Genomic DNA, 26,357 nt, shown 5'->3' with positions numbered 1-26,357 from the left:
CCTATTGGCTTCAACAACCCCTTGAATCCAACAATGCTCTGAGTCTAGAGAGTCATCAGATTGGGCAGTATGAGTTCTGTCAGTGACACCTGCCGTTATGGATCCGTACTCGGTTCCAAGCCCAGTCGGGCATAGATCTGAGGGAGCAGAAGGGCCAACTCCAGAATCCTTGGAACCACCTGGGAAAAAGGCCAAATCTAAGTCAAAGCATTCCAAGCTTAAGTGGAGTTCTTACTGAATGTATGTTATAGACCTGGAGAGCTGGAGATTGTAGAGATTGCATGTCCCCCTTCCCCTCGCTCAGTTCACATTCAGTTTGCTCCTTAGAGGAGGAATGAGAATTGCCCTGAAAACCCTCATACCCAACCCATTGGGTGAATAGACAGATTTCGCACCAGAGCTGCTGTGCGCACAGATGCTGAGCATGGTATCAGGGAGTATCTCCACCTTCAGGAATCAATTGTGGAGAGCCTTACAGGGCGGAATCAGCAGGATCTGCATCTGATCTTGCACAACCGAGGGTGCACTATTGACAACATTACATTTCAAAATCGTCCATGGTCTCATCTGCCTGAATCAGACCCACAGCCCTGTCTGGAGGAGCGGAGCCCAAGTCTACCATCTGAACTACCACCAGCTGAGGCAGTGGAGGACAGGGAATTTATTTTTCCCATGGATGACTTTCAGCTGTATGCCAAGCAGGTGCTGTAAATGGCCAAATCCTTGGATTTTGAGCCATTCTTCTGAGCCAAAACCCAAAGACAAAATACTGCAACACCTCTGTTCGAGAAACCCAGCCAACAGCGTGTTATCCATGACTGAAGGGTTCATAGATCTAATGTCTACATTATGTGAGAAGCCAGCTTCTATTCCCCCTACATCCAAGAAGGCTAAAGGGCTTATAAGACTAAAGAAGACAAATGTCCTTTCCTAATCACCCACCCTCCTCTGTCATTATTTTTTAGCAAGGAGATGCAATCAAGGAACAAGTAAAGTCAGCATTCTACACCTGCCAACAGAGTGGGAAAGAAAGTGTATAGCCTAAAATGAAAGCTTTATGCATCTGTGACCCTCAACATAAAAATTGCAAATTACTCAGGCATTATGGAGGCTTACCAGATATTTCTGGATAACAAGATGGTGGCGTATAACAACCATCTACCAGAGAACCAGAAGGTTCTTATTAAAGTGATCCAAGAGGAGGCGATTAGACTTCCTAAGCAGCAGGTAAATGCTGGAAGGAATGTGGCCAACTCTTCCACCAGGGCTCTAGCATCAGCCATAGTTCCTTGGAGGTATGCGTAGCTCCAGTCCACTGCACTACCTGTCAAGACGAGAAGCAGGGTGAAAGGTCTAGAATTTGAAGGTGAGACTTATTCTCCTCAAAAACAGATGAGTATTTATTCCAAAACCGGAAAAATCGGCAGACCACTAGGTCCTACAGAGTCAACAATCTTCTTAACTATCTTCTCAACAATCATGATCTCGACCCTTGTACAGACAACAGCAACAGTAGCGGTACAGAGTTCACTGTACCAGCCCTACCAGCATCAGTATTTTCATAATCAATCAACATCTACCAATCAGGGACAATATCAGAGTCATAAGCCCACTCATAAACTGAAACAAAGTATCTCATTGGCTGGGACCAAGGACCGGGGCCAAAGTCAGAAGCAGTTCTGACTAACACAAGGGGAATCTGTTGTATTCGGTGATAGACTAACCCACTTTTATGCAGCCTGGGCATCCATCACTACAGATTTTGGGGTATTAGAAATTATCAGAAGTGATTATAAAATTGAGATTGACGGTTCTTTGTGTCGGAGTCTTCCTTGTAAATCTACTCAAGATACTTTATCTGAGCTGGCCAGTGAGTTGTCAATGCTGCTAGAGAAAGGAGCTGTACAAACAGGTACCAGTATCTGAACCTAGAATGGGATTTTATTCAAGGTTCTTCTTAGTCAAGGCAGAGAGAGTGCTACATACTTTTAACACAAGGAGGGCTATACTTTTTTATTTAAACCGTACAGCATCTTTGTTTGTTTGTCCAACTTTGTTTGTTATGCTGGCCCAAATAATGGAAAAAGGCTACTTCTCAGACCATTGCTAGATTGGTAGTTCAGGCTATTAGGATGTGCTATGAGCAAACTGACTTACCTTGTCCACTGGGAATCTATTCCATTAGGTCACTGGCGTCTTCAGCAGCCCTGCTTAAAAGTGTTCCTCTACAAGACATATGTAGAGCCACGACATAGACATCAGCTAATACCTTCATCAGGCATTATGCTCTAGATGTACATGACAGGACGGAAGTAGCTGTGGGTCAAGCAGTCCTATAAATGCTGTTTTTATGAAGAGTGCACTCCTCCTCCATAAGTGACTTGTTAATTTCCGATGTGGGACTGCACAGAAGACCAACAATGAAAACAGAGTTGCGCTCACCTGTAACTGTTGTTCATTGAGGTCTTCTGTGCAGGCACACACATGCTCCCTCTTTCCCCACTGTATACTCTTCACTACTTATCTGGAGAGTCCAGTGGCCAAAGAGAAACTGAGGGTTGAGGGCGTTGTTCCTCTCAGAGAGCGGGCTGTTTTGGAGGGAAACGATGCTATTTTTCTCCTTGCACAGAGGATTATTTTAATGACAAATTATATATTCTTGTTAGAAGATGAGCAACTTCAATTTTGAATTCTCTGAATATTTTTGAGTGAATATATCCACCATTATTATTTTTGTTTGTGGTTGAGGATGAACTTTGAAAATTAAATTTAAACGTAACTGTAGCATTTAGCTAGCCTTGTATTCAGTATGGCTAAGTGGTTCAGAAATTTTAGAAAAGGATTTTTATGAAATAGTAACATGGAATATAATTTTTGCTCAGCTTGCATTTATGGCCATTGGTGTGCAAAGAAGAATAAGCATACTTAAATTCCATTGTAGTCATTGGAGGCTTAAGCTTTCAACTGTGTGCCTAAGCATCATTGATTGGAACTTAAAGAGATTTAAGTTTTTGGAATGTACCCAGTTTCTGTAATCCAGAGTATCATGGAAGAGCAGAAGGTGGAGCACACTCGTGTGCTTGAGTGTAAACAGTACTTAGTCTGTTATGATAGCTAAATGGAGATCCATGTGGTATAATACATTTATTTGGTTATGCATGCATTACTACTTTACCAAGTCTGATTTATTGTCTTTTCTCACACAGCTAACTTTTGAGCACATTGCTGGGTGGAGATTTTGTATACCTCGTAAAAAGGCTTTTGTGTAAAGTTGAATATGCGCATAAATTCTGTTCATAGGATAAAGACAGTTGTATCTCTTAAAGTAGAACCTTTTTTCCACTCCCCTACCCTTAAGAGAAAGGAAAAAGTGGCATTCTTCTTGATGCTAGATCTTATAAAGTTTGTCTCTTAGTGAGTTACACTTAATCACTGCTTTGAGAGAAGCTGTCAGTCATGTAGAAGTAAGTATAGAACTACAGCATTTATAAAACTAGAACAGGGAAAATATAATGAAGAATGCAGAGAAAGTATAGCTCTAACAAGTAGTCTTGAGTACAGTGTTAAATAAAAAGCTAATGATATAGAAAAATAAACCCATGAAAATAATCAGACCTTAGTTCTGCTACACTCAGTTTGCAGCTTGGAAAGATAAGGAAAGGATACCAGCATCTGATTGTTTGACACACTGGACTTTAGCTGAATATTTGGACCTTGCCCTAAAATCTATTTTGTTTTCTTTGTCCTGTGGCCCACATATGTACAATTATGTAGTGAGCAGAACAGTATGGTAATGCTGTTCAAATTCTGAAGCATCCATCTTTTACAGCTTTTGCTGCTTTTCACCCTTAAGATGAAGGATATTGGTATTATCCAAAATATAAATTTCAGTAGTAAATGAAGCAGAAAACATTGTTTTCACAGGACATAACTGCCCACGCTGGTTATGATTTCATGCATACATCTAAATTGAATGTTAGTGAAATCAGAACAGACACCCACTTGTAGCAATAAAGATCTCTCTATGGCTTCTTTGGGAACAATAATGTTTTTATATTATTACACAGCTGGTTTATGTGCTAATTCCAGCGGGCAAAGCCAATCCCTCTGCATGTGCCATGGAAGTATTTAATAGCTGGAACTTGTCTGATGTGTCTTTTGGAGAGAGTTGCAACTTTTTCAAAAAGGAGCAGCATGTGATCGAGATCTAAATAAGAGCAAAACACTCTCATCTTAATGCTTGAAAGGATTATCAATTATAGCTAAACTTGCTGTTACACATGTAGTTAAAATTATAGTATCCCTATTCCTGAATACATTTGTCCTAGTCTTACAATGTCAATGTATTAATATCTTGTTTTTAGTTACCCATCCCTTTTAAGTCTATATTAATGTTCATCCAGTAGTAATTTTAGTGGCCTTGGGCTAGACAAGGATTCTCCAGGGGAATCTGAGCCAAGCTAGAGTCACAGCTGAGCTTTATTTGTCTTTCTTCTGCCCTGCTTGTCTAATTTGTAGCTGATCAAAAGGAAAACATTCTGATGGCTAAATCCATCGACTCACTCTCTTATATCATGAAGTTCAGGGCTTAATTTTATTTATTTATTTACTTCATTTGCACTCTGCCTTTCTCCCCACTGAGGACCCAAAGTAGCTTACATTATTCTGCTCTCCTCATCTGATTCTCACAACAACCCTGTGAGGTAGGTTTGGCTGAAAGAGTGCACTTGGCCCAAGGTCACCCAGTAAGCTATCATGTGATTGGTCTCTAAGGTTCCATTGGACTCAAATCCAAGATTTCATAAACATTTCTTTATGAACATTGTAGCATACAAGCAAGAGAGCAAGAAGTACCCTCAGAACATTGGGACATCTTGCTCTCACTACATAAATCTAGCTATATACTGCATTGGTCTCTATTGAGTTTAACTACCAAAGAACTACAAGGGGTGAAGCAAGTTTTGCACTTGTATCGTGGATATGACAAACACTGAAAGTGCTCATTTAATTGAATAGTGTAATAGACTTTACAATAGATATAAATTAAAAAAATTAGGCTGACACAAGTCCAAATGTGGACTGGGACCTACCCACATCTTGAGAACATATTGCTGTATCTTCAGTATTCAATTCTGATTGTTATTTAACTCTGAAGGGATCACTGCGTTAGTCTGATACAGTAAAACTAAACAAAAGTTGAGGCACCTTAAAAACTAATTAAATTTTATTTCAATATAAAATTTCGTAAGTTAGACCTCACTTCATCAGGTATAAGATCTCTTCATGTAAATTCTGATGAGTGTATGCTGAGATAAGAATACAAACAACCTGTGGGACGGATCAGTGATTCATCTAGTCCAGCTTTTTCACAAAGCAGTTCCCTTGGAAGCTTTGTCTCTGTGGTAGTTTCCACCCCCCCACTTTAGTGGCCATTTTGTACTCTGTTTCATACTCCATAAGCAGCTGTCTGCTTTCTGGAGCCTTACCTCTGAAAGAAAATCCAGTTAGTATTTAAGGTGTTACAGCACTCTGCTTTATTAACTGCACAATACACCTCCCTGAACAGATTTCTGTGGAAAAACAGGTGCTCAAGACAGGACCTGGCCAGAATTTGGCTTAGCGTTTGGAAAGTCTAATCTACCTAGGATTAGCAGCCCTTATCTGTGAACCACAATGAGTTTGGTTTCTTCTTGTTGGAAGGAAAGAGAATGGTGATCTATTCATAATATTTGTGGAACTTTTATCAGAAAGTGTGAAATTAATAATGTATGTAAAATATGTGACTGAGAAATTGATAGAAGCCTGATTTTAAGCAGCAGAGATCCTTCTCATTTTTAAGGATAGAGACAAATAGTCAATGAATGTAGTCTATTGGGTATTTCTTGGCCAGATAAGATGGAGAGAAGTGCTTCATTTGCAGTGAGTATGATGTCAGTCTCTTGACCTAAAAGATATCTTCCTTTCTGGAAGTGAGAAGTGTTGTCAGGCTATGGATGACAGGCCATGGCAGATAGATCCCTGTACCATTGCAGCAAGAAATCCAGGCTTTTGGTTAAATGGCTTTATTCAGAAATCAGGTCATTTCCACAGATATGTCCATAGAATTACTCAGAAGTAAGATAAGCATCTAAGCAGTAAGAATAGTTTGACAAAAATAGTAACCTGTGGGAAAATCTTTCCTCTTAACACACACATTTGCTCCTTCCCCCTCCCAATAGTAAAACAGGACGAGTTTGTGCCAAAAGTCCTGATATCGTCTCACATATTTGTACTATCAAGTGGAGACATGTGAGAAAGCAAGAGATCAAAGTTGAGACATAGCAGTGCATGAGAGTGAGCAGTGTACAAGGTCAGATACACTGAAAGTTTCTACAGTCGGTTAGATAAGGCACCTGCTTCAACAGCCTGTGAAACAGTTATAGTATGAAACATTGGTTCAGAAACAACAGGTCAGAAACAACAACAGGTCAGCATTAAGTAGTGGCATGGATGGGGCACAGACATGACAGGTGTCATGTTTAGTCCAGAGTTTGTTCACAGCAAATATCCATCAGTGAACCAAACCCAAATCTCTTTGTTTATTGTTTTCCTTAGCTACATATCTGGACACCAATAACCAAATTATAATTACAAATATCCCCCTGTGGCTTCACTTCTAAAAAAAAATATATCACAACAAAAAACCCACATGATTTTCTTTCATTTTCTTCTGGTTTCTTAAATTATTTCATCTCTGCCTGTGTTGGTTTCACTTTAACAAGGCAGGCTGTATTTTCCTAATACATAGAGGGAGCCCAGTGTTCCTTAGGGGAAGGGGCGAGAGAGGCTCTGGGCTTTCTTAGCTGACTGCAAGCTGTAACACTAGGATTACATTTAAGTGTGAGGTATTCCAATCCTAAAGAGTATGAAGTGGGATTTTGCCTTCCTTCTCTTCCCAATGCTTTTCCTGCTATGCCAAATTTCCCTTTGCAGTCTTCACTCCCTTACTTGCCTGCTGCTCTCCAAACCTTATCTTCCATCCAAACAAATCTACCTTAAGCTCCTTCTCCTTTTGCCTGCCCATCCAGATTCCTTTCCCTCCTTGTGCCAGAAACGCCATTGCCTTGTCAATCTACCTCTTCTTCATGCTGCTGTTCTTCAAGCTGGGTGTCTGCAGTGCTGGTGGTGCTACTGTTTGTAATCTTTCCTATCAGTTCTCCCATAGACTTTAATGTTAAACATTGGTGCCTTCAATGCCTCAAAAAGAGAGGACCCTTTATTCTGTCTACTTGAAATTTGGCAATGTGGATGTGTCTTCAGTGAAGACTACAATCCTCCATCAAGTTCAAGGGAAATCATGAAGGTACAGATCCAAGAAAGCAGGATAAAGATCACAAGGAAGTGATAAAAATGGGAAAGAACAAAATACTGTTATGAAAATGAAACAGCAATAATGAAAAATAATAATGAACCAGAGCCAATATGAATCAACCCAGTAATGGAATTAATAACAAAAAATGAAAAATGAAACAGTCATTTACAAGGATAGTTTTCAGTGGGTAGATGTGTTCTTCAGACACCTGTTTGAAGAAGGGAGCTCTAACTGTCTGAAATAGGGAGCTCTGACTCTGGAGAGTGTACACCCTGAAAAATCTTGTTGAGGTCTAAGGTGCCACTAGACTCAAATCTTACCGTTCCATTCACAAGTCTATTTTACGCAAAAAGGAATTTGAGTTGAATGTGTTGGAACATTCCCTCTTTGCCATGTGTTAGAACATTTCCCTTTTTATTTTAGTCTACCAATTATTAAATCAGAAACCCTATTACTACTTTTTTAGTAATAGTGTCAATTTTTACATTATAAATGAGAGAATTCTTTCAGTGACACCATTTATCTTGGTGATTATCTGATGAAATGTTCCTGGAAAGTTCATTTAGAGTGTTGATAGTAGAAGGGCATTGTTGCACATTATGGCATATATTAAACTGGAAGATGTTCAAGTGAATTTTATTTATTTTTATTTATTTATATCATATTTGTATTCTGCACTTCCCACAAGCAGGCTCAGGGCGGATAACAACCTTAAAATCATTTAAAAACGTTCCATATGAAAACATTAAAACATCATATAAAAATATCAGCACTCTATTAGCAGCTGCCCAGGATGGTGCAGCTGATGTTATGACATAACCTTATATTGACAATTTACACTTGAAAGATTCGAACAAACCTCTCTGCCTCGGTTCCCTTTCAACCTGTAATCCAGGTGCTGGAATATAGTTTCTTGGAACACTATTTTAAGTTTCCTTTTTTGCTTTTTGTTTGTCATCAGACCCTTCAGCTCCACCTGCTCCATCCAATCTCCGAATTGCCAACTCTACTGCAAACAGCGATGGAAGTGTGAGTGCAAGGATTGTTTGGGATCTTCCCGAAGAACCTGATATCCCAGTCCATCACTACAAAGTGTTCTGGAGCTGGACAGTTAACAGCAAGTCTCTTGTACCTGCTAAAAAGAAAAGAAGGAAGACAACAGATGGGGTAATAAAGTTTAGAAAGAAGAAAGAAAAACATGAATACACGTGTGCCATAGATTTTTTATTGGCCCTTCCCTGGTTTGAATGAAGTTTCTTATCATTAGCCTGGTGCTTAAAAGTAAACATTAGATCAGATGGATCTATTATAAGTCAGGGAGCGATGCTGCTTTTGACCCAGGTGCAGTAGAAAGAAATATATTGCAGTGTGCCATAGACAAATGTGCTAAATTTGCAAAAGCAAAGCTGGAGTGTGAGATGCATATAACCACATCAGCACTAAATGCTAAAGTTTAACTACATTACTGTAATCTTTTTAACTTTTACACATTATGATATGTATAAGCCTCCTGGCTGGATCAGTGTTGTGATTTTGAAGATATCCTACTAGTTGTAATACTTTAAAAAAAGTTAATGAAAGAATATTTGCTCCCCTCCGTATGCATGTTTTTAAAGTTTTATTGAAATAGTGATTTCACTTGTTAAAAGAAGTTATGCTATCAAACTAGTTTAAAATGTAAGTTTCCAACGGACTTCTTCATTGTGCAGAAATTTTATCAAATATATTTATTTCCACATTTACATATATTTACATATTGAAAGTTATACGAATATTTAAATACATTATACAAAATTCAGTCATTTTTAACCTACTATGTACTATGGATTCTTTAGATATTGTTCATGTGCCTTTTCTATCAGACAGTTCTGTGGATGCATAGACACTTTTAACTACCATGCCAACAGGTGAGTTCAGTAAAATGTGTCATGCTCTGTCTCATAACAACCACCGCCATGGTACTTGTTTTAGTAAATCCATAACTGATATGTTTATATATATATATATATTTATGTTTGTATGTTCTGTTCAATTACAGTCCCAGAATTATGTAGTCCTGGAAGGACTCCAACCCAACAGTAACTACATGGTTGAACTTCAGGCAGTCACATATTGGGGTCAAGTACGCCTGAAAAGTGCTAAGGTCTCTCTCTACTTCAGTTCTACTCAGTCAGCTGTTAACAGTAGTAAGTTGTATTTTTAAAAAATCGTAAATTTTTATGACCTATATTTAACAAGCAATCTTCAGATAGGAATTCCATAGATGACAAATTTGCTACATGCCTGAATGGTAATTCTATTGCTTGCTTGTTTTTATATATGCTGTTATGGTTAGGAAGAGGGGGAAATGACTTTCCTTGCTGGAAACTCCCTTCAACCAAGATTTCCCTGGAAAGCACTCTGGTAATCACTTACCACCACTCAGGTACTTTCTGAGAACAAACATCTAGAATGACCTGCTGAGAAGCTGCCCTTCCAGTTCAGTCCTAGCACAATAACAGTAACAGGATGGAAACCCTGGAAAATACCTAATAGCAGCACCTAGGCCATCTGGCACACAGGAAGAAATTCAGAGAAATATCTCAGAGAAATATATTGTACTAAGGAAGTCTTTATAGAAAGGTTTATTATAGAAAACTGGGGAAATGGTGGGTGGATTCCAAAAGGGATAGGGAAGGGGTCAAAATACAAAACATGGAAGAGCAGACTACCTTACAAAGGGGTTCTGTCACATATGTCAAAAAACATTCCTTTTTTAAAAACCAGAATTGGACTAGTAGAGATTGACTGTGGCCTTGGTTTCCTCAAAGCTAATATTCAGGCATTGTTGATTCACATTTCTTTAAAGCATTTTTCTGACTCCTAAAATGCAGTGTTCATCTTGCCTAATATTGTGTACTCTGACAGAAAGTGTCAAGACAGGCAGATATTTTCCTTATCTCTAAGCTCTGGTCCAATAGCACCTTAAAGACCAGCTAGATTTCCAAGGTGTGAGCTTTGGAGATACCTTGGAAATCTGATTGGTCTTTAAGGTACTATTGGACCCCTATCTTACTCTTCGGCTCCAGACCAACGTGGCTGGAACTATTTCCTTAGATCTGTTACCCAAGTTTCTGTAGCTGGAGAGCTTGGATCAGATCTGGAAACTTCTGAAAGCTAAGCTTATGCTTACCACCAAGCAATCACTTCTTTGTTTGTCTATCAACAGTTCCCATGTACAGACATTCAAATTATATGGTGCTGATTCTTTGTGAAAGATCCACACAATTTGGCTCTGCCTGTGTGCTTAGATTCTTTAATTTTTCTCCCATATTGTTTAGTGAAAATTCACAAACATAACCATACATTGTTTTGTATGTTGCTTGCTATTATTTTAATGGAAAAATACAAGAGCTTCTTCACAGACATCTGCAAATGTTTCCTGCAGTTTGAGAAGCTTATGACAATCTTTTACAGAGAGCAAATTCTGGAAATCCAGTATTGAATTGCAGTACCTTGACTGCAGTGAACACCCAGACAGTACTTTTGTAATGGAGATGGGGGAATGTGCATGAATACCTATGCAACAAAATGTTAGCACGGCTCTTGTAAATTGTGGGGATACACTGTACATATGAAGGTGCATGAGCCCATTAGTCCACCTAGTTGATATTGGCCACTTCCACATGTTCCTATTTTTTCAGGCGTTCTCTGTCCTGAAGCCAGGTCTTCCTGAACTCACCGTTGAGCATAGAGGGCTCAACGACCTATTCATCTGATTCAATTTATGTGGCGTTAAATACCAATTGGACAACAGCTTGTAAAATTGGAGTTTAATATTCCAACAACTAGATTTGTTGTAAGGGGAGTTTCATATATGTTTCCAATCAGATTCTGAAAAAACCCATTTTAAAGAATCAGTCCATTTTTTTTGGTATGGCAGAGGGTCTTTATGTGTCACCCTTAATAATAATTTGTAAAGGGTTGAAATTCTACCCTGTTTACCATCTTTCCCATTCCAAATAATTTCATCAAAAGGAGTTAGGGGCCAAAGCAAATCCTTGGACCTGATCAGTTTGGTGAACAGATGTTTCAGCTGAAGATATCTAAACCAAGATATCCTAATTCTGAACCTTTCTTCCACTATAGATTTATCCAGAATTGTCCCATTTTTAATCCAATTAATAATAATTAATAATTAATAAGTCTAACTTCTCAACAATTTTCTTTTTTGTGGGTATTTGTCATTTAAAAAATGAACCCAAAACAGAAAATGCGTTCCTTATCTGTGCTTCATCACAAATGACGTTAGCGCATTCATGCCCAAATTTCTTTTGTTTTTTTGAGCCCATGTGGGATTGCATTATACTATTGTTGTGTTTTTCACAGGGCAAAAGATTAGCTGTTATGCCCAGAGGCAGGCTTTTCATTCGTTCAGCTTCTATAGAACCTGCGCATGCATGATACTCGGTTGTCTATTGTTGGTTTCCCGCTTAAAGTTTTAAAGGCGTAACTGCTTAATAAGTATACAAACAGTAGATTAGCGTTATTGCACAATTCTATATTTAAAATAAAATCTGAAATAGCATCCCGTTCTCGTTCCTAGACTGATATTCTGTTTGCTGTGTGATGCAATGTTGCAAGCAATGCAGTATGATTCCCTTTGCATATGTAAATAGCGCAAAGGCCATCAAAAAACAAAATAGGTGGGGGAATATACGTTCGTGCATGCGATGTTTAGAAAAGAGGTAATGGCGAGAGGAGTGCATTGATACGGTAGGATAATCGTGTGGAAAACCTGCATCAAAAATAAATATGGATCAAGACCAGTCTCAGAAAAAATGTTTAAAAACCGGAATCATCATGATTCGCTTGCACATGGAAAATGATGACATATGTAATGAGTAGAATAACCTGCCAGAGTACCGTTGGTTGGCCGTCCCATTAAGGATGTGTGGAAGCGGCCATTGTGTATTCTGACTGGCAATAGCTCTCATGGTCTTTCCTTTAATTAGATATGCCAAGGATTGAACCTGGGACCTTCTGCATGTGCTATGGCCCTTCAAAGAGTTTGTTCGCATATTTAATTATTTCATAGTTAGTCTGTATAACTGAGACTTAAGATGATTTATAAGTAAAAACAATGCATTAAGAACATTATAACACAACCTGGCGAATGGAGAACATTGCAGTAAAGCATAGTATAATACAGAGTGACCCAAAGACAGCCAGTGTGGTATATTTGTTAGAGCGTCAGACTAGGAACTGGGAGACTCAGGTTCAGATCCCTACTATGCCATAGATGGTTGCTGGGTGACCTTGCTGGGTGACACAGCCTACCTACCTCACAGAAGAATTTTGAGGGTAAAATGCAGGAGAGGAGAATGATTTATGCTGCTTTGGGTCCTACTGGAGAGAAAGGCAGAGTATAATGGAGTAAATAAATAAATAAATTTTATAGTTAAGATGCAGTTACTGTGTTTTTAATATAACATATAATTTATATAATAGCATATTTAACGGTAGTATATAGTTAAACTTATACAGTATGCTAAACCTTCGTGACTTAAAACCACAAATAGTGCTGGTACCAATGCTTTGTAATAGACTCTTCTTAATAATTTGACTGGAGTTCAACAAGGCATACAGAATGCAAACTATCTGAAATATAATTTGCTCTTTATGGATTTGCTGTATATTTAAACGTTTACTAGGATTACAAGATATCTGGAGAGTTCTTGAACATGTAGCTTTTATAATAAGGCTTATAACTTCACAGCTGTTTTTCCTTCACTCTCTAGAACACAGGAAAAAAAATCATAACTGTTCTCTTTTTACATACTTAGTAGTTTCTAGACTCAACTGCAAATCATATTAAATTTACAGTTATGAAATCTTTGCCACTATAAATTTGGTTACTTTAATCTCCTCATTTGAGTTTTACATTTTCATCCGTTTGCATTCACTTCAAGGGCACCTTTTCTTTCTATTACTACAAGAACTACTGTAGGGGCAGAGCCTAATCTTTTCTTGAACACTCTTTTCTCCCTCAGAAAACAGCATGAATTATATTTCAGTGAAGTATGTTATCTGTTTCATCTTTGATTGCCTTTTTCTTAGAGTATTATACTTTTTTAGATTAGCAGTTTAGAAGCGAAAAACAGGGTCACTGAAAATCTGGCCTATTGGTGAACATGTATAGTTTGGTAATCTAGTTTTTGTAGTCCTGACCCAAATATGTGGTTATTTCAACATATTGATGCTACTAGGCAGCTACAGAGGGCGAGTCTCTTCCAATAGCAGGACTACATGGGCAAGGGTATTTAAGGTGAACTTCCCAACAGGAATGGGTTTTTTAAAAATGGCATATCAAGCACTGCCATGAAGATTAGGCAAGTTACCTGTTGTGCTTTCCTAAATGGAAATTTAGTTTAAATTGTTAATTATTGTGGCAAATTTATACTTAACTAAAATCTTCGTCTTTCTTTCCTGTGATCAGTGAAACACAATCCATTCTTTTTATTATCACTGCCTCTAGCTTTAAAAATATTCTTTTAGGGTTATCTAATCTTTCCTTTGAAAAGAGCAGGGATTGCTATCTTCTTTATCTTTTTAATATATTCTCACATATTTCATACATTCTGCTCTGTTTTACTTATTTCTTATTTTACTAATTACTGCTTTAGTTGGCTCTAAATACATTTTGCTGGACCAGACAGCCGAACTCTGTGAATTGTGTTTCTTTGCGTTTTCAATTATCTGAAGCCTATTAATTCATTATTACTGCAATTTATTTTATTCATTTTGGCTGCAAATATATCATGATCCCTATAAGCTTTTTGGATGACTTTGTGTGTGTACATTTGAAAAAGAAAACATACCACCTAAAATATTTGAATATTTGGGTTTATTCTTTTCGTTCATTATTTCTGTAAAACTATGCAATGTCTGCCTGTAAACTGTAACACTGTTTGATCTGATATCATCAGATACCATGGCTGTTCATGGCTATAGCTGTAGAACAGATGCCCATGCTGATACTTAATTACTCTGAAAGTTTTCGCATGAGTGTAGTTTAGAGAGCAATGTAGTGTTCCCTGCTGTGGCTCATGTCTAATCTCGATCCATTCAGATGAAGGGTGCACTTCTTTTAACTGTCCTATCTTCAGAGAGCAGTGGAAACTATAGTTACACGAGAAATTGACCATATATGTACATATCCTTAGCACATATAGTATTATTTACCACTGTGGATCCCCACTGGGCAGAAAGGTAAGGTATAAATGAAGTAAGTAAATACATTTTGTTGAAGGAATTTGCAGATTATGTAGTGAATTTAAGTGTTACAGGAGTACCCATAAGCATGTGAGAGTAGAAAATTTCCTGGCTATGTTTTGTCTTGCAGAAGAGCAACTATCTACAGTTCTGAAAGCAAAGAACGGATTAACTGATGCTCTTCCATCCTTCAAAGGAAGAAGACCCACTCGTCTCCTTGAAATTGGAGTACCTTTCTATCAAGATGATCAGCTTCAGGCGAAAGTCTATTGGAAGAAGACAGAAGGTTTGTGGCAATTCTCACCTGACTACCACAAAATATACCTTTATAGTGCATGAGGGACTCTCTCAGTAGCTTCATAGTGTCACCGGGGACCAAATATAGAAGAATCTCTGCTAGGGCCCTAGGAGAATACCAAAGCATAGGTTTTGCATGCAAGATAGTTATAATTATAATTGTAGAATACACTGCTTGGTAATGCAAGTTACAGAACCACATTTTTAGTATGGTGTTGCGATAAGATCTGCATTTCTACAGATTCCTTTGAGAATGCGTCTGAGGCTTTAATGGAAGGTTGATGATTGACCAATGAGATTGTATTTAAACTACTTCAAATCTTTTGTCAAAGAGATCATAAACTTCAGTAAACTAAAAAGTCTAGGGGCATAAACTGTAGTTTCACACTGGGTGAAAATACCAATTCCAAAAGTAACAAAAGTGTTAGTGACATCTTCCTGCTGACTTTGGGCAGCCTTAATATTCTGGTTTCATTTTCCTTCTTGACTGGTTTTTGCATTGTTCCTCCTCAGCTTTGTTGTATATCCCTTGCTGTCCATTCCCCCCTCCCCCATTCTTTCTAAATCTTGTTTTCCCATAATCTTATTTTCCAAAACAGCTTGATTTGAGTTTTCCCCCTGTCTGTAATGCCTGGGCCATTTCTCATTTCTCTGCCCACCTCGCCATTTTGTTTTGGTGCAGGGTGGGTGGTGAACTTTTTGTTTTTGGGTTTTTAATGGCATGCTAGTAATATATTGAAATAGCAGTATTCCTTGCATGTGCTAAATGAACTGGTGTAGCCAATCAGAACTTTGCAAACAAGCAGCCAATCTTCTCCTCCTGCTACCTGAAACATTTCTTTTTTTTCTTGAGAAATTTTATTAGTAAGATTAAATGCCCAGTAAAAAGGGCAAAGAAATAAAAGAAAAAAGTAAAGAAAAAAGAACCCCCCAAAGAAAGACAAAGAGTAGAAATAACGAAGAACAATGATGCATGTTTCATTTTCCATTTTCCTCTACAACACCTATCATATTTTAACAAACATTATACTTTTAGTTTTGGTAACTCCAAAATTTACTTTTTCCAATACTGCCCCCCTTCTATTTATTTTTCCCAAATTTATCTTCTTAAAAATCAAAGTCACAAATCATCAGTTCATTTTTCCTTGCCTCATGCAGAAAGTCAATAAGGGGTTTCCAGTTAATCATAAAAATAGACAGTGTTTTATCTCTGATCAGAGTTGTTAAGTTTAGCCATCTCCACTAATTCCGTCATTTTCATAATCCAATCCTCGATTGAAGGCAATACTGTACTTTTCCATTTTTGCGGCTATAAAAGCCTAGCCACTGTGGTCATATATAGAAATAAAATACCATGTTGATTTTCCAACTGTTTATCCTTTAATCCCAACAAAAAGGCTTCTGGTTTAAATTGTATATAGATCTTCAACATTTTTTGTATTATCATATGAATTTGTGACCAAAATTTTTAGCTTTAGGGAAATTCCACCAAAGATGATAAAATGTTCCTTCATGTTGCTCACGTTTCCAACATTTGTTTGACATACCTTTACTCATTTTTGCTAATTTGTCAGTAGACGTATACCACCGATACATCATTTTATAGAAATTTTCTTTAAGTGTGGAACTCAAAGTAAATTTGAGCCCCTTTATCCACATATTTTCCCACTTGTCCATCAGTATATTATACCCAAAATTTTTAGCCTATTTTACCATACTATCTTCAACGGATTCTTCTTCCGTTTCGAATTTCAATAAAAGTTTATACATTTTGGAAATAACATGTTCGTCATTTGTACAGAGCTCTTTTTCAAACTCTGTCTTTTCATAATCAAAGGCCCATAATTTTTTATCTGATTTGAACCTTCCTCAAAGTTGAGCATAGAAAAACCATTGACATTTATAACCTTTAGCTATTAAATCCTCGTCTTCAATTTACAATCTCCTTGTAAGAATTCTAGTAAGTCTCCATAAGCCAACCATCCCTGTTTGAGTAGTCATCTCCCTTATATAAAATGCTTCCTGTGTTGAAATCCAAAGCGGTGTCTTCTGTGATAACCTTGGTTTGTATTTATTCCAAATTCTCAAGGGGACTCTCCTAATATAATGATTTTTGAAGTCTACATTAACCTTTACTTTATCATACCACATCCAAATCTTAGGTCATGACCTTCCAATGTTTCTCAGCCTCTCATTTCTCAGAAGCATCCTTTCCTTCATCCACATTAGACATGTGGCGGCATAGTACACCTTCAAGTTCGGTATTTAACTCTTGACCTGAAACATTTCTTTTGCACATCTGAGCACCATGACTGGGGGCCATTTTCAAGCTCTGTGTGCACTTTGCAGTTAGGTTCTTTTTCAACATGCCATCTAACAAAAAAGAGAGAGGCAAACTTGTTGAAGTATGTGGCATTTCCTGGACAGAAGGGCAACCATTGCCTTGCTAACAGTCTGGGATGAGGAGAAGCTTCAGGGTTCATCTCACACCCCATGCATCCTTGTCCTGCCCAGCACGCCCTCCACAAAAGGGACACCCACCAGCAGTGGCCCAGCACAGTAACTAAACTACTCAAAAGTTCATGATTAATGATTCATGAATCAGAATGCAGCTGTAAAATCATTTCTTTGCATTAATTACAATTTATTGATCCTGTATCAGAATTTGCCTCAGTACTATCCATTACCTCCTCTCCACCACACTCACACTTTGAGTAAAATTAGCACAATAATAATGAATTCAGTCTTGATATAAGGATTATAACCATAGCAAATGTTATTACTGATGATGAGCGGAAATGGACAACAACAAAGCAGTGTAAGGGGATCCTCAATAACCTTCCACAGCAGCATCCTCTTTATTCTACGATTGGCCATAATCATAGCTATACTAAATTCTTTAGCTACTGTCTGTCATTCAGAAGGGGAAGATAGGACAGCCAGTCAAAATATTCAAAACAAACAGTCAAATGTGAGAAAGCAGCTGCTCAATCAGCATGTGATACAGCACATGTGTAAATGGTGTGTTTTGGTAGATTGCTCCATCGTAGTAGTGCAAGCACACACACACACAGTTGCAAAAAACCTTGAAGAAAAGGCCTCAGATTGAACAGGAAAGTAGGTCACCTACATGGGAAAGTTCCACATGAAAAGCTGCAGTTTGGAACGAACACTTTGAATGTGCGATGATCAGAGGTACCCTGAAGGTGAGGAAAAACCAGGTCAAGACTGCAGTCTGGAAAATGCCTGAAACTGGGGAGACCAACAAGGTGGATGGAGGGAATGAGCCAAAAGAAAATGTGCTGTAATCATATCTGACTGGGTAAGTGCATAGTCAGGTCATGGCAAAGAGAGAGAATTTCTAGGTACAGTAAGTGACTGACTATCCTGTAGAATAGCTGATTATAAGGAACATAATCCTGAATGAGTCCCACCCCTTTTAAAGTGTATCTTTTGAAGACTTCCAAATTTTACACATTTAACAAAGCACAGGCAGACTTCTTCATTCTCCTGATCTAGTTTTGAGAAGATACAGCAAAGAAACCAGGTTAAAAATCTTCAAAAGCCTCTTCCCCATTACTCAAGCATATCTCCTGCACCTAAGGCAAGAGTCCTGAGCACTCCTTGGCAAAGGAACGAGAATCCTGCAAGTCTTCCATGTGGGAGTGCTACCTACACACTTGTCAGCATATTGCTTTCTGTGTGGGAGAGAAATCAAGCATGGAAAGTAGATTTCACCGATTCAGGAATACATTATCACTTTAGAAGCCAGCGTAACTGACTACTGTTTTAAGACAAGACAGGCAAAACAGGCCTGTCGTGTCCATATCAACCAATACTTCATGTTGATAAGAGTTTAGAGAATATGATAGATAATTTGTTAAAAATTTAATCTTGTTTTAAAATTAAATTTTAGAGTAAAATGCTGTTTCCCTGATAGCAAATGCTGTTTCCCTGATACACTTCTAGATGTGTATTACCATTAATATGCCTCAGATAGTATAAAGCATGTTGGAAATAATTAGTTTTCTGAATGAAAGTGCATAGTATTTAGATGGAGACAATGGCTTCTTGTTTTTGAAGAGTCAGAGAAAGTCTGTAGATCTTGCAATGAGAGTGAATTCAAATTTTGTCAATGAAAAAATGGCTTGTGGCAGGATTTTCTTGTCATTTTAGCTGTGTGAAATTTGAAATTATATGCTATTTATGTACCACAGTTTAACTTATTTAAACAAATCATATTTTAACTCCTTGGAACTGGTGATGCCATGTGTAAGAGTCTGTTGCCAGAAACAGATTCATACTCAAATTAACTGCATGTGACAATTGGGGTCATGTGCAATACTGAAATTGCTAAAATAAAGATTTCTTGCAGCAGTTTCCCTTTCCTGTCATTTGATTAATGGAGAATTGCATTTTATCTGCGCTTCGTCATTGCATTTGGGTGCAAAGTTTTTAAGACCTTTCTGTTCAACATCCTCAGGGTTTTAAAATGGAAAATTGTTTCCTCTTGTTTTTTAAAGGTTTTTATATGTGGGTAGTTTGCTATTTTAAAAGGAAGGGGCCACTTGACCTTAACGGAACTGAGGTGGGGTTCAGGCTAGACAGAGTAGTGTAGGAAGACGAGAGGGCATGAAAGTTAAAATGTATGAAACAAGCCCATGGAAGTGTGTAGCTATTGGCTTATTGTCAGCAACAAACTTAGCTGAAAGTATCCAGCTGTGTTGGACTGCTGAAATAAAAGGGCTCTTCAAAAGAAGTGTTTTTCTTCACAAGGAATACATGTGAAATTATTACCATGGAGTAACATTTGTAGAAAATATTATTTTGGGAATGAAAAAATTTCTCAGGCCTTCCTGTAAAGCTGAGAAATCTCATTCAAGCCCATATTTGCCCTTTTCTGTTGCTGCTCTGGGACTTTGGAATAGTTTATAGGAACATATGAGTACTATTTACGGTAGTTCATGAAATTCTGCAGCCAAATTCTTTCGATGAGCTGCTGATGGTGTTTAACTGTTGATGCTCAAGGTGGTCTAGTATTTTGTTGGACATTGTGTTGGTCCTCTCTCAAGTCTAGCCTTACATATCAATAGTGAGATTATCAGGAAACATCATGAGCAGTAAATGTGAGGGCGGGTGAATCTGTTGGCCAGTTCACAGAATTTAGATGTAAAATTCTTCCCTGTGTATTTCTGTGCACAATGTTACATAGAAATTAATGGCAAGAGACCTGATAGATTCCTGGCTGTGTTCGTGAGTTTGGTAGAATTCTTCCATCTTAGAAGCTTGAGAAGTAGCACCTCTAGTAAAATAAAATTGAGACTGGTGTCCTAAAGTTAGACTTTTATTTGGAATTATTTAAATGATGCAAGAATCTTTGGATCCCAGTTCAGATAGGATTCTGTTTGAAAATAGTGTATATTATTGAAGGAGAGAATGGTTGTCCATTAACAAATTGCTTCCTACTTTGCCACTGGTAAAGAAAAATTATTAGAGAAACTTGGCATCCAATTTACTTATTTATACAGAACTTAAGGAAAACAGTATTTTATGCCAGATAAGAGGGAAAAAATCTTAAATTGAAATCAAAGGTCTTAAGACTTGATTCTATGTATTGCATTTTCATTTTACCAGTTGGGTTTCTTAACAATGAGTTTGAACTGGAGAAATTGCGCCTGGGGAGGAGACCCATCATGGGGGATGAGGGAAACACAGACCTGCTGCCTCTTCCTTTTCAGCATGAGCCATGGGTAGGGTTACCAGGTCCCCTGGGGCTTAAATTGGGGGGGAAGGGTTGCAGTGGGAGCATACTGTGCACACACTCTGGAACACTTTCACATCTCTCTGGAAGTGGGTGATCCCCTGCCCACAGAAGGGGAATAGGAACCCTAGCCATGGGCCAGATTGAAACCTGAAGCCCTCAGGTTTGATGACCCCCCCCCTCCAGCTGGCACTTCCCCAGAAACTTGAAGGCCACCTGGCTGATAGGTCAGCCAACTTTAGGCTCCAAATTCACCAGCATCCATCTGTTTCCTCCACATCCTGCCACCCAGGCACAAAAGAAACTCCAGCTTAAGGCTGGAGGCTAGCTTTCTCTAAAGGATTGTACTATGAGAGAGAATAGGAAAAAAGAACAGATGAAAACAGAGCAAAGCAATATGTTAAAATCAATATTTGTGTGTGTTAGATGGGAGTTCATTACTTGCCCAGTAGTTGTAACATTGTTGAACAAAGAGGGTTCAAATATTGCTTTTACTGTGAATATTATTCTGGCTATCGTACTGGCTGGCCAGCAACTCCTGTGAGTGCAGCAGCTGGAAAAATGCTCCTGTAATGAAAGGCATGTAGATCAGTAGTGATGTGGTCTTTGTACATAGGCAAATGTGTACTGGGAAAGTCCAGCATGCTTTGTGTGAACATCCGCTTATCAAAAAACAAGCACTGTGGTTGCCTTTCACAGTGGGATACTGCTTGAGATGATCCTTGATTTGTTGAGATTTCCATTTCTATTGATCCTTCAGGACTTTAAAATTCATGTTGAGGCCAATCCTGAAGTACTATTAATTGATGATATTGCTATTGATGGATTAAGAGATCAATCTGTTGTATTTTGCGTTCTTTTTTTTTTTTAATTTTTTATTAAAACTGTAAAACCCATGAAAATACAGTATATTGTGAAGGCCAATGGCTATGTGCAATAAAACGAATCTTCTACTACTACGAAAATACAGTAAGATAACAGTGTAAACATTTTGCATTCTTCCTGAATGAGAAAGTTTGTAGTTTGTGGCTACTAATACTTGTGGATGGAGGTTGTGGTACAAATTGCCTTTGCATTTAGTTTGTGTGCCAGTTATGGCCTTGACAATTAGGACTTAGCCATAGTTACTTTGACTGCATTTATCACTGCAGTACTCTGTACATGAGGCTGCCTTTAAAAAATGTTCTGGAATTAGGACAAAAGGCTGAATAATACCTACCCTAATTACTAGAATCACATCTTGGCTGTTTAGATTGCCTCTCTGGTCTGGGTCTTTAAAGCCATGTGGTTTGGGACAGGGTTACTTAAAGGATCTCCTGCTCCCATACAAACCTGTGCCCAATTTTCATAAGAGACCCTGTTCTTAAGAACTCATGCTGTTAGAAATCAGGTGGGCAGCTACCAGGCAAATTATAAAAGCAACATCATTGAAATATTAAAAGCCTAAGATGTCCTCAGTCAACTTCCTCTCTTTCTTATCCACTACCATTGCATGTAAGATCCACATATGCAAACAACAGTAGAAGCAGACAGAGAATATCAATATAAGACTCCAGAATATTTCTCCAAATCCAGTCTTCTCCCTCGCCATGGCTTCCAGCAAAGAATATACAAATCTATACAAGGCCCAGTGCGCTAAAAAATTAGCAGACAGCATATACAGATTCTTCTCTTCGTCCTCTAGGGAAAAACTCCTCCACTTTCTGTTATGAAGTCATCTGGCATTTATTATAAAATCATAAATACAAAGTATCCATTGCCTCCACTTTCTCTCCCTTGTTCATACCTTCTGTGGGCTTTAGGAGTGAAAATATTTGGGTGGGTGGCTACCCAACTTATGCTCTCGTGGTAAAACCCTGTCTCGGGAATGCTTCCCACTGCTGCATGGCTCTAACTGCTCTTTTTAGATTTAGGTACAATCTTTCTGTTTACTCAAGCCTTTGACTTATTTGTATGTGTCTATTCATGTTGTGACATGATATTTTAATTGAGGGGATAAGATTTTATGTTTGTGATAGTATGTTTTTAATAGAAGCTGCCTCAAAAAGCTATAATTGAGATGCATCATAGAATTTTAAATAAATGAACAGTCTAATGTAGTGAAACTTGGTCTCTTGATTTTTTATGAAATTTCACTGTGTAGAGCTTTATCACCACTCTGTCACTTAAAAAAATATTCTTTTATTTTCAAATAAACAACTCTTAACTCTGGTATGAGTTGTTGCCAGCAAGTGGCATAGCAAAACTTGGGGAGAATCTATCCTATCCCTGAACTTGAAAGGCACTACTGCTGGTTTTATACTGTTAACTACTATTCCTTAACTAGGACTTTATAAGTCTATGCTAATCAGGTCTATTTATATAAGCTTAAGCTCCCTGATACTGTATGAAGCATAGAAAAAAAGAAGTTTCTAATGGCCAGTTAGAGATAATCCCAAAAAATTATGCTCAGCCCTGAAGTGACCAGCAAATCCCATACTGTATACAATCTAATACACATATGTTAATGTCCAAACAAATTTTCCAGTTCAGACCAAGAGTAATGATATTTCACATTTGTCTTGTACTTAAAGGCAACTCTTTCTTTGATTGCAAGCCCTAACATTGTTTAAGTCCATATTTCAGTAAATCACATAACTATTGCTTTCCACTTTTGAAGAATTGTTCATTTAGCTATTACTAAGGCTTGTAAGATCCAGAGTATTTGTCTTTTCAAGAGGTTCCTAGAAGAAGGGATGCACCCTAATATCCAATTAAGTACATTAATAGCTATTGAATGTTCTAAGAACAAATCAGTGCTACATATTGAAGGAATACCTTGTGGGAAACACTGGTCATACTTGCCTTATACTGTACTTTCAGTGAAATATCTTTGTTGATTCAACACTGACAACCACAAGTAAATATATAAGGTTTAGGGCAACTGTTTGGTTTCTCATAACATGCCTGATTTGTTCATCACTTTCATTAATGTAGCTGACATCAGATCACAATTGATCAAACAGTACTTTTTCAGCAGTTAGTTGAGCAATTCCCGATATCCAAATTCTCTAATGAGATTTGGTTTTATTAGAAAATCCCAAATATATTAGGCCATTATTTCCTGTGAGGGGAAAATATTGGGTGTGTGTGCATTTTTCAAGAAAACTCGACCAAATTTGCACAGAACCTAGTCTTTCCAGTCCACTAAATACTCCCCTCCCCAAGTTTCAGGAAGATTGGACCCCAGGGTCCAATTCTGTGTGCCCCTGAATAAGATGCCTCCACCTCTCCATTATTTCCTATGGGGAAAAACATTCCAAGGCTTTCCAGGGCTAAGAAACCTTAAGCAAAGGGGCCCCTGGTCAAAAGCCAGTCCCAATGCAAGTCCCACTCTCAATGCAAGCTGAACCAACAAAGTCCAACAGAACCAAATTTAAGCTAAGGAACCAACATCAAACCAGAGACAAGTCAGAACAACCAATGGGTCTGCAACATTCATTTTTGTAATTTAGATTAAATCTTAGCATATATAGTTTAGAACCAAACTGAAGCAAGAGAATCCCACCAGAAGCAAACTGAAGCAAGAGAACCAACATCAAATCAGAGAATCCCACCAAAACAAAGCTGAATCAAGGGATTCTATAAGAAATAAATAAACAGAAAGCAACTGCTTAAGCAATCCCCCATGAGAAGCAACAAGTAAATAAATAGCAAGCAACTGGTATAGCAATTCTGAATCACACACTCCTGCAGAAGGTCTTTTCCCTAGCTCTGTACCAGAGATCTTCTCATTGGGGATGCCAAAGAGTGATTGTACTGTTCCAGCAGCAAGCAGAATATGTTGTTCGGTTAATCAGTATGTACTAGGACTAAAATGTATGTCTGTAGTTTTAAGAGGAGTGCATCTTGGGAGTTGTAGTGCCTTAACTCACAGGTTTCAGTTCCTGGGGCATTCAGAGCCCACCAAAACTTGTTAGGGACATTTCCTCCCTTGTTCAGTCACACCTCAGCAGGAAGAGGTGTAAGTCATCTCTTTTTTTCATCACATACACTGGGTCTACAAAGCTCCACCATGGACCTTTATCCATGAAAGATACACTCTTTCCTTCTTATTTAGTAGAACTGTGAGTAGAGATTCCTTGGATGGTATGAAGAAGTTAAATAAAAGCCACTTAAGTTTGTAACTTGTGCGTGTGCATTGACACTTGACGTCCTCACATCAGAATAGTGAAAAAAAGAGGAGTGTTTCTTGCATATCTACCCTGCTAGTGAAAATGGGATCTTGCATGTTTGTTCTGCAAAGGAAAAGGGAAAGGATCGCTCTTTCCTGTCTGCCCTGCAATCCAGAAAGAACATCTTGCAAAGGGAAACTGAATCCCTCCCAATTGAAATACTGCAAGCAAACAGCAGAGAAATGTGCATGCAAAAGTTTCACCCCCTTCCAAGCATCAGCTCCAAGCAATCTCTGCCATGATTTAAACAAGCCTGCAACCTAGGTACCTTTGTTCTGCAAATGCTAACTGTTCATCTCACGCCTCCAAGCTATTGCACACAGCCTCTTCCCTCTTCCAACTCTCTGCAGCATGCACTCACTGCAAGCTTCTGTTGGGATAAGTAGTGCCACGGCGCCACCCTCCAATCAGCCCTATGCTTGAGGAAATAGCCTAGCCACAGCCAGAGCACTCGAAGTTTGGGAGAGATCTGAGTGCTGCGCCCTCTGGTGGCCAACTCTCACAGTCACGCCTAATTGCCTTCTGTATAGCAACACTCAGTCATACAGCCACTCTGTGACAGCACCACTCAGTGGATTTACACAGCATCACAGTTCCTAAAAAATTTCCTTGCAGTTCTTACTCATTTACAGCCAAGAATGGAAGATTCCTTGGGACACCTCCCTGATTCCACCGCAGTCATCATTCCTGCTGAAACGATGCTAGTCCCCTCTGGTGATATGTCTGCATCAGCTGTAACAGGTTACACGGAAGCAAAGCCTGTGCTTCAGACTCGAGAAAGAAATCCTTCACCCCAGATGCGTGAACATTTGTCTAATAAGAAAGCTGAACTGCATCTGTAAGCCAAGAACTGGTTTAAATTGCAGAGAGTCCTGGACAGCGTTGCTAAGGTGTCTGGATTAGATGAGGCGGATGCTGCATGAACCCATTTAACCGCCCGGTACCTGGCCTGGAAAGCACGTTGAGACCGCATCTTCAGCGTCCTAGACCAGCTGAACACGACTGAGGTGCTAGGAGAAAGGCAGTGTCTAAAGGAAGTGTACAATGGGCAGGACAGCCTCGTTGAGACCGACATGACAAGCCTGGAGGACCTCATCAAAGCAGAAGAAGTACATCACTTCAGCTCAGTCAACTCTGAGCAACAAGCTGGCGCCTCAGCATCCAGAGATCTTACTCATCTGACCACACCTCCAGCACGCCACACATCTTCGAAGGCTTCCTCAGCTAAACTGAGCAAGTCGTCACGCGCCAGCCTCATGGAGATTATCAAGGCAAAAGCTGAAGCTGCTGCTGTGGCCAAAAGAGCTGAGTTCACCAAAAAGGAAGAGGACCTTAGGAGAGAGACAGCCAAGCTACATATGGAAGCTATCAGGATACAGTAGGAACAAGAGGAGCGGGATGCGAAGATAGAAATGCTCTGAAAAGAAGCTGAAGCCACAAAATTGCTTGCTCGAGCCAAAAGTCTTGAAGATGGTTGCCT

At 38.6% G+C, this 26,357-nt stretch overlaps 1 protein-coding gene across 1 annotated transcript in view; it reads left to right on the top strand.

Moving 5' to 3' along the window:
- The window catches only part of ANOS1 (anosmin 1), a 154,103-nt gene that overhangs the window by 110,394 nt on the left and 17,352 nt on the right, over positions 1-26,357 (top strand). Inside the window, exons 7-9 of the mRNA XM_054974845.1 lie at positions 8,313-8,518; positions 9,390-9,537; positions 14,736-14,891. Of these exons, the coding sequence (XP_054830820.1) occupies positions 8,313-8,518; positions 9,390-9,537; positions 14,736-14,891 (510 nt within the window). The remainder of the gene's footprint in view (positions 1-8,312; positions 8,519-9,389; positions 9,538-14,735; positions 14,892-26,357) is intronic.

Source organism: Eublepharis macularius, chromosome 3 (genome assembly GCF_028583425.1).
Source record: "Eublepharis macularius isolate TG4126 chromosome 3, MPM_Emac_v1.0, whole genome shotgun sequence".
In the NCBI taxonomy this organism is placed as follows: domain Eukaryota; kingdom Metazoa; phylum Chordata; class Lepidosauria; order Squamata; family Eublepharidae; genus Eublepharis; species Eublepharis macularius.
The sequence above is the reverse complement of the archived record's forward strand: the minus strand, read 5'-3'. Positions and strand labels throughout refer to the sequence as shown.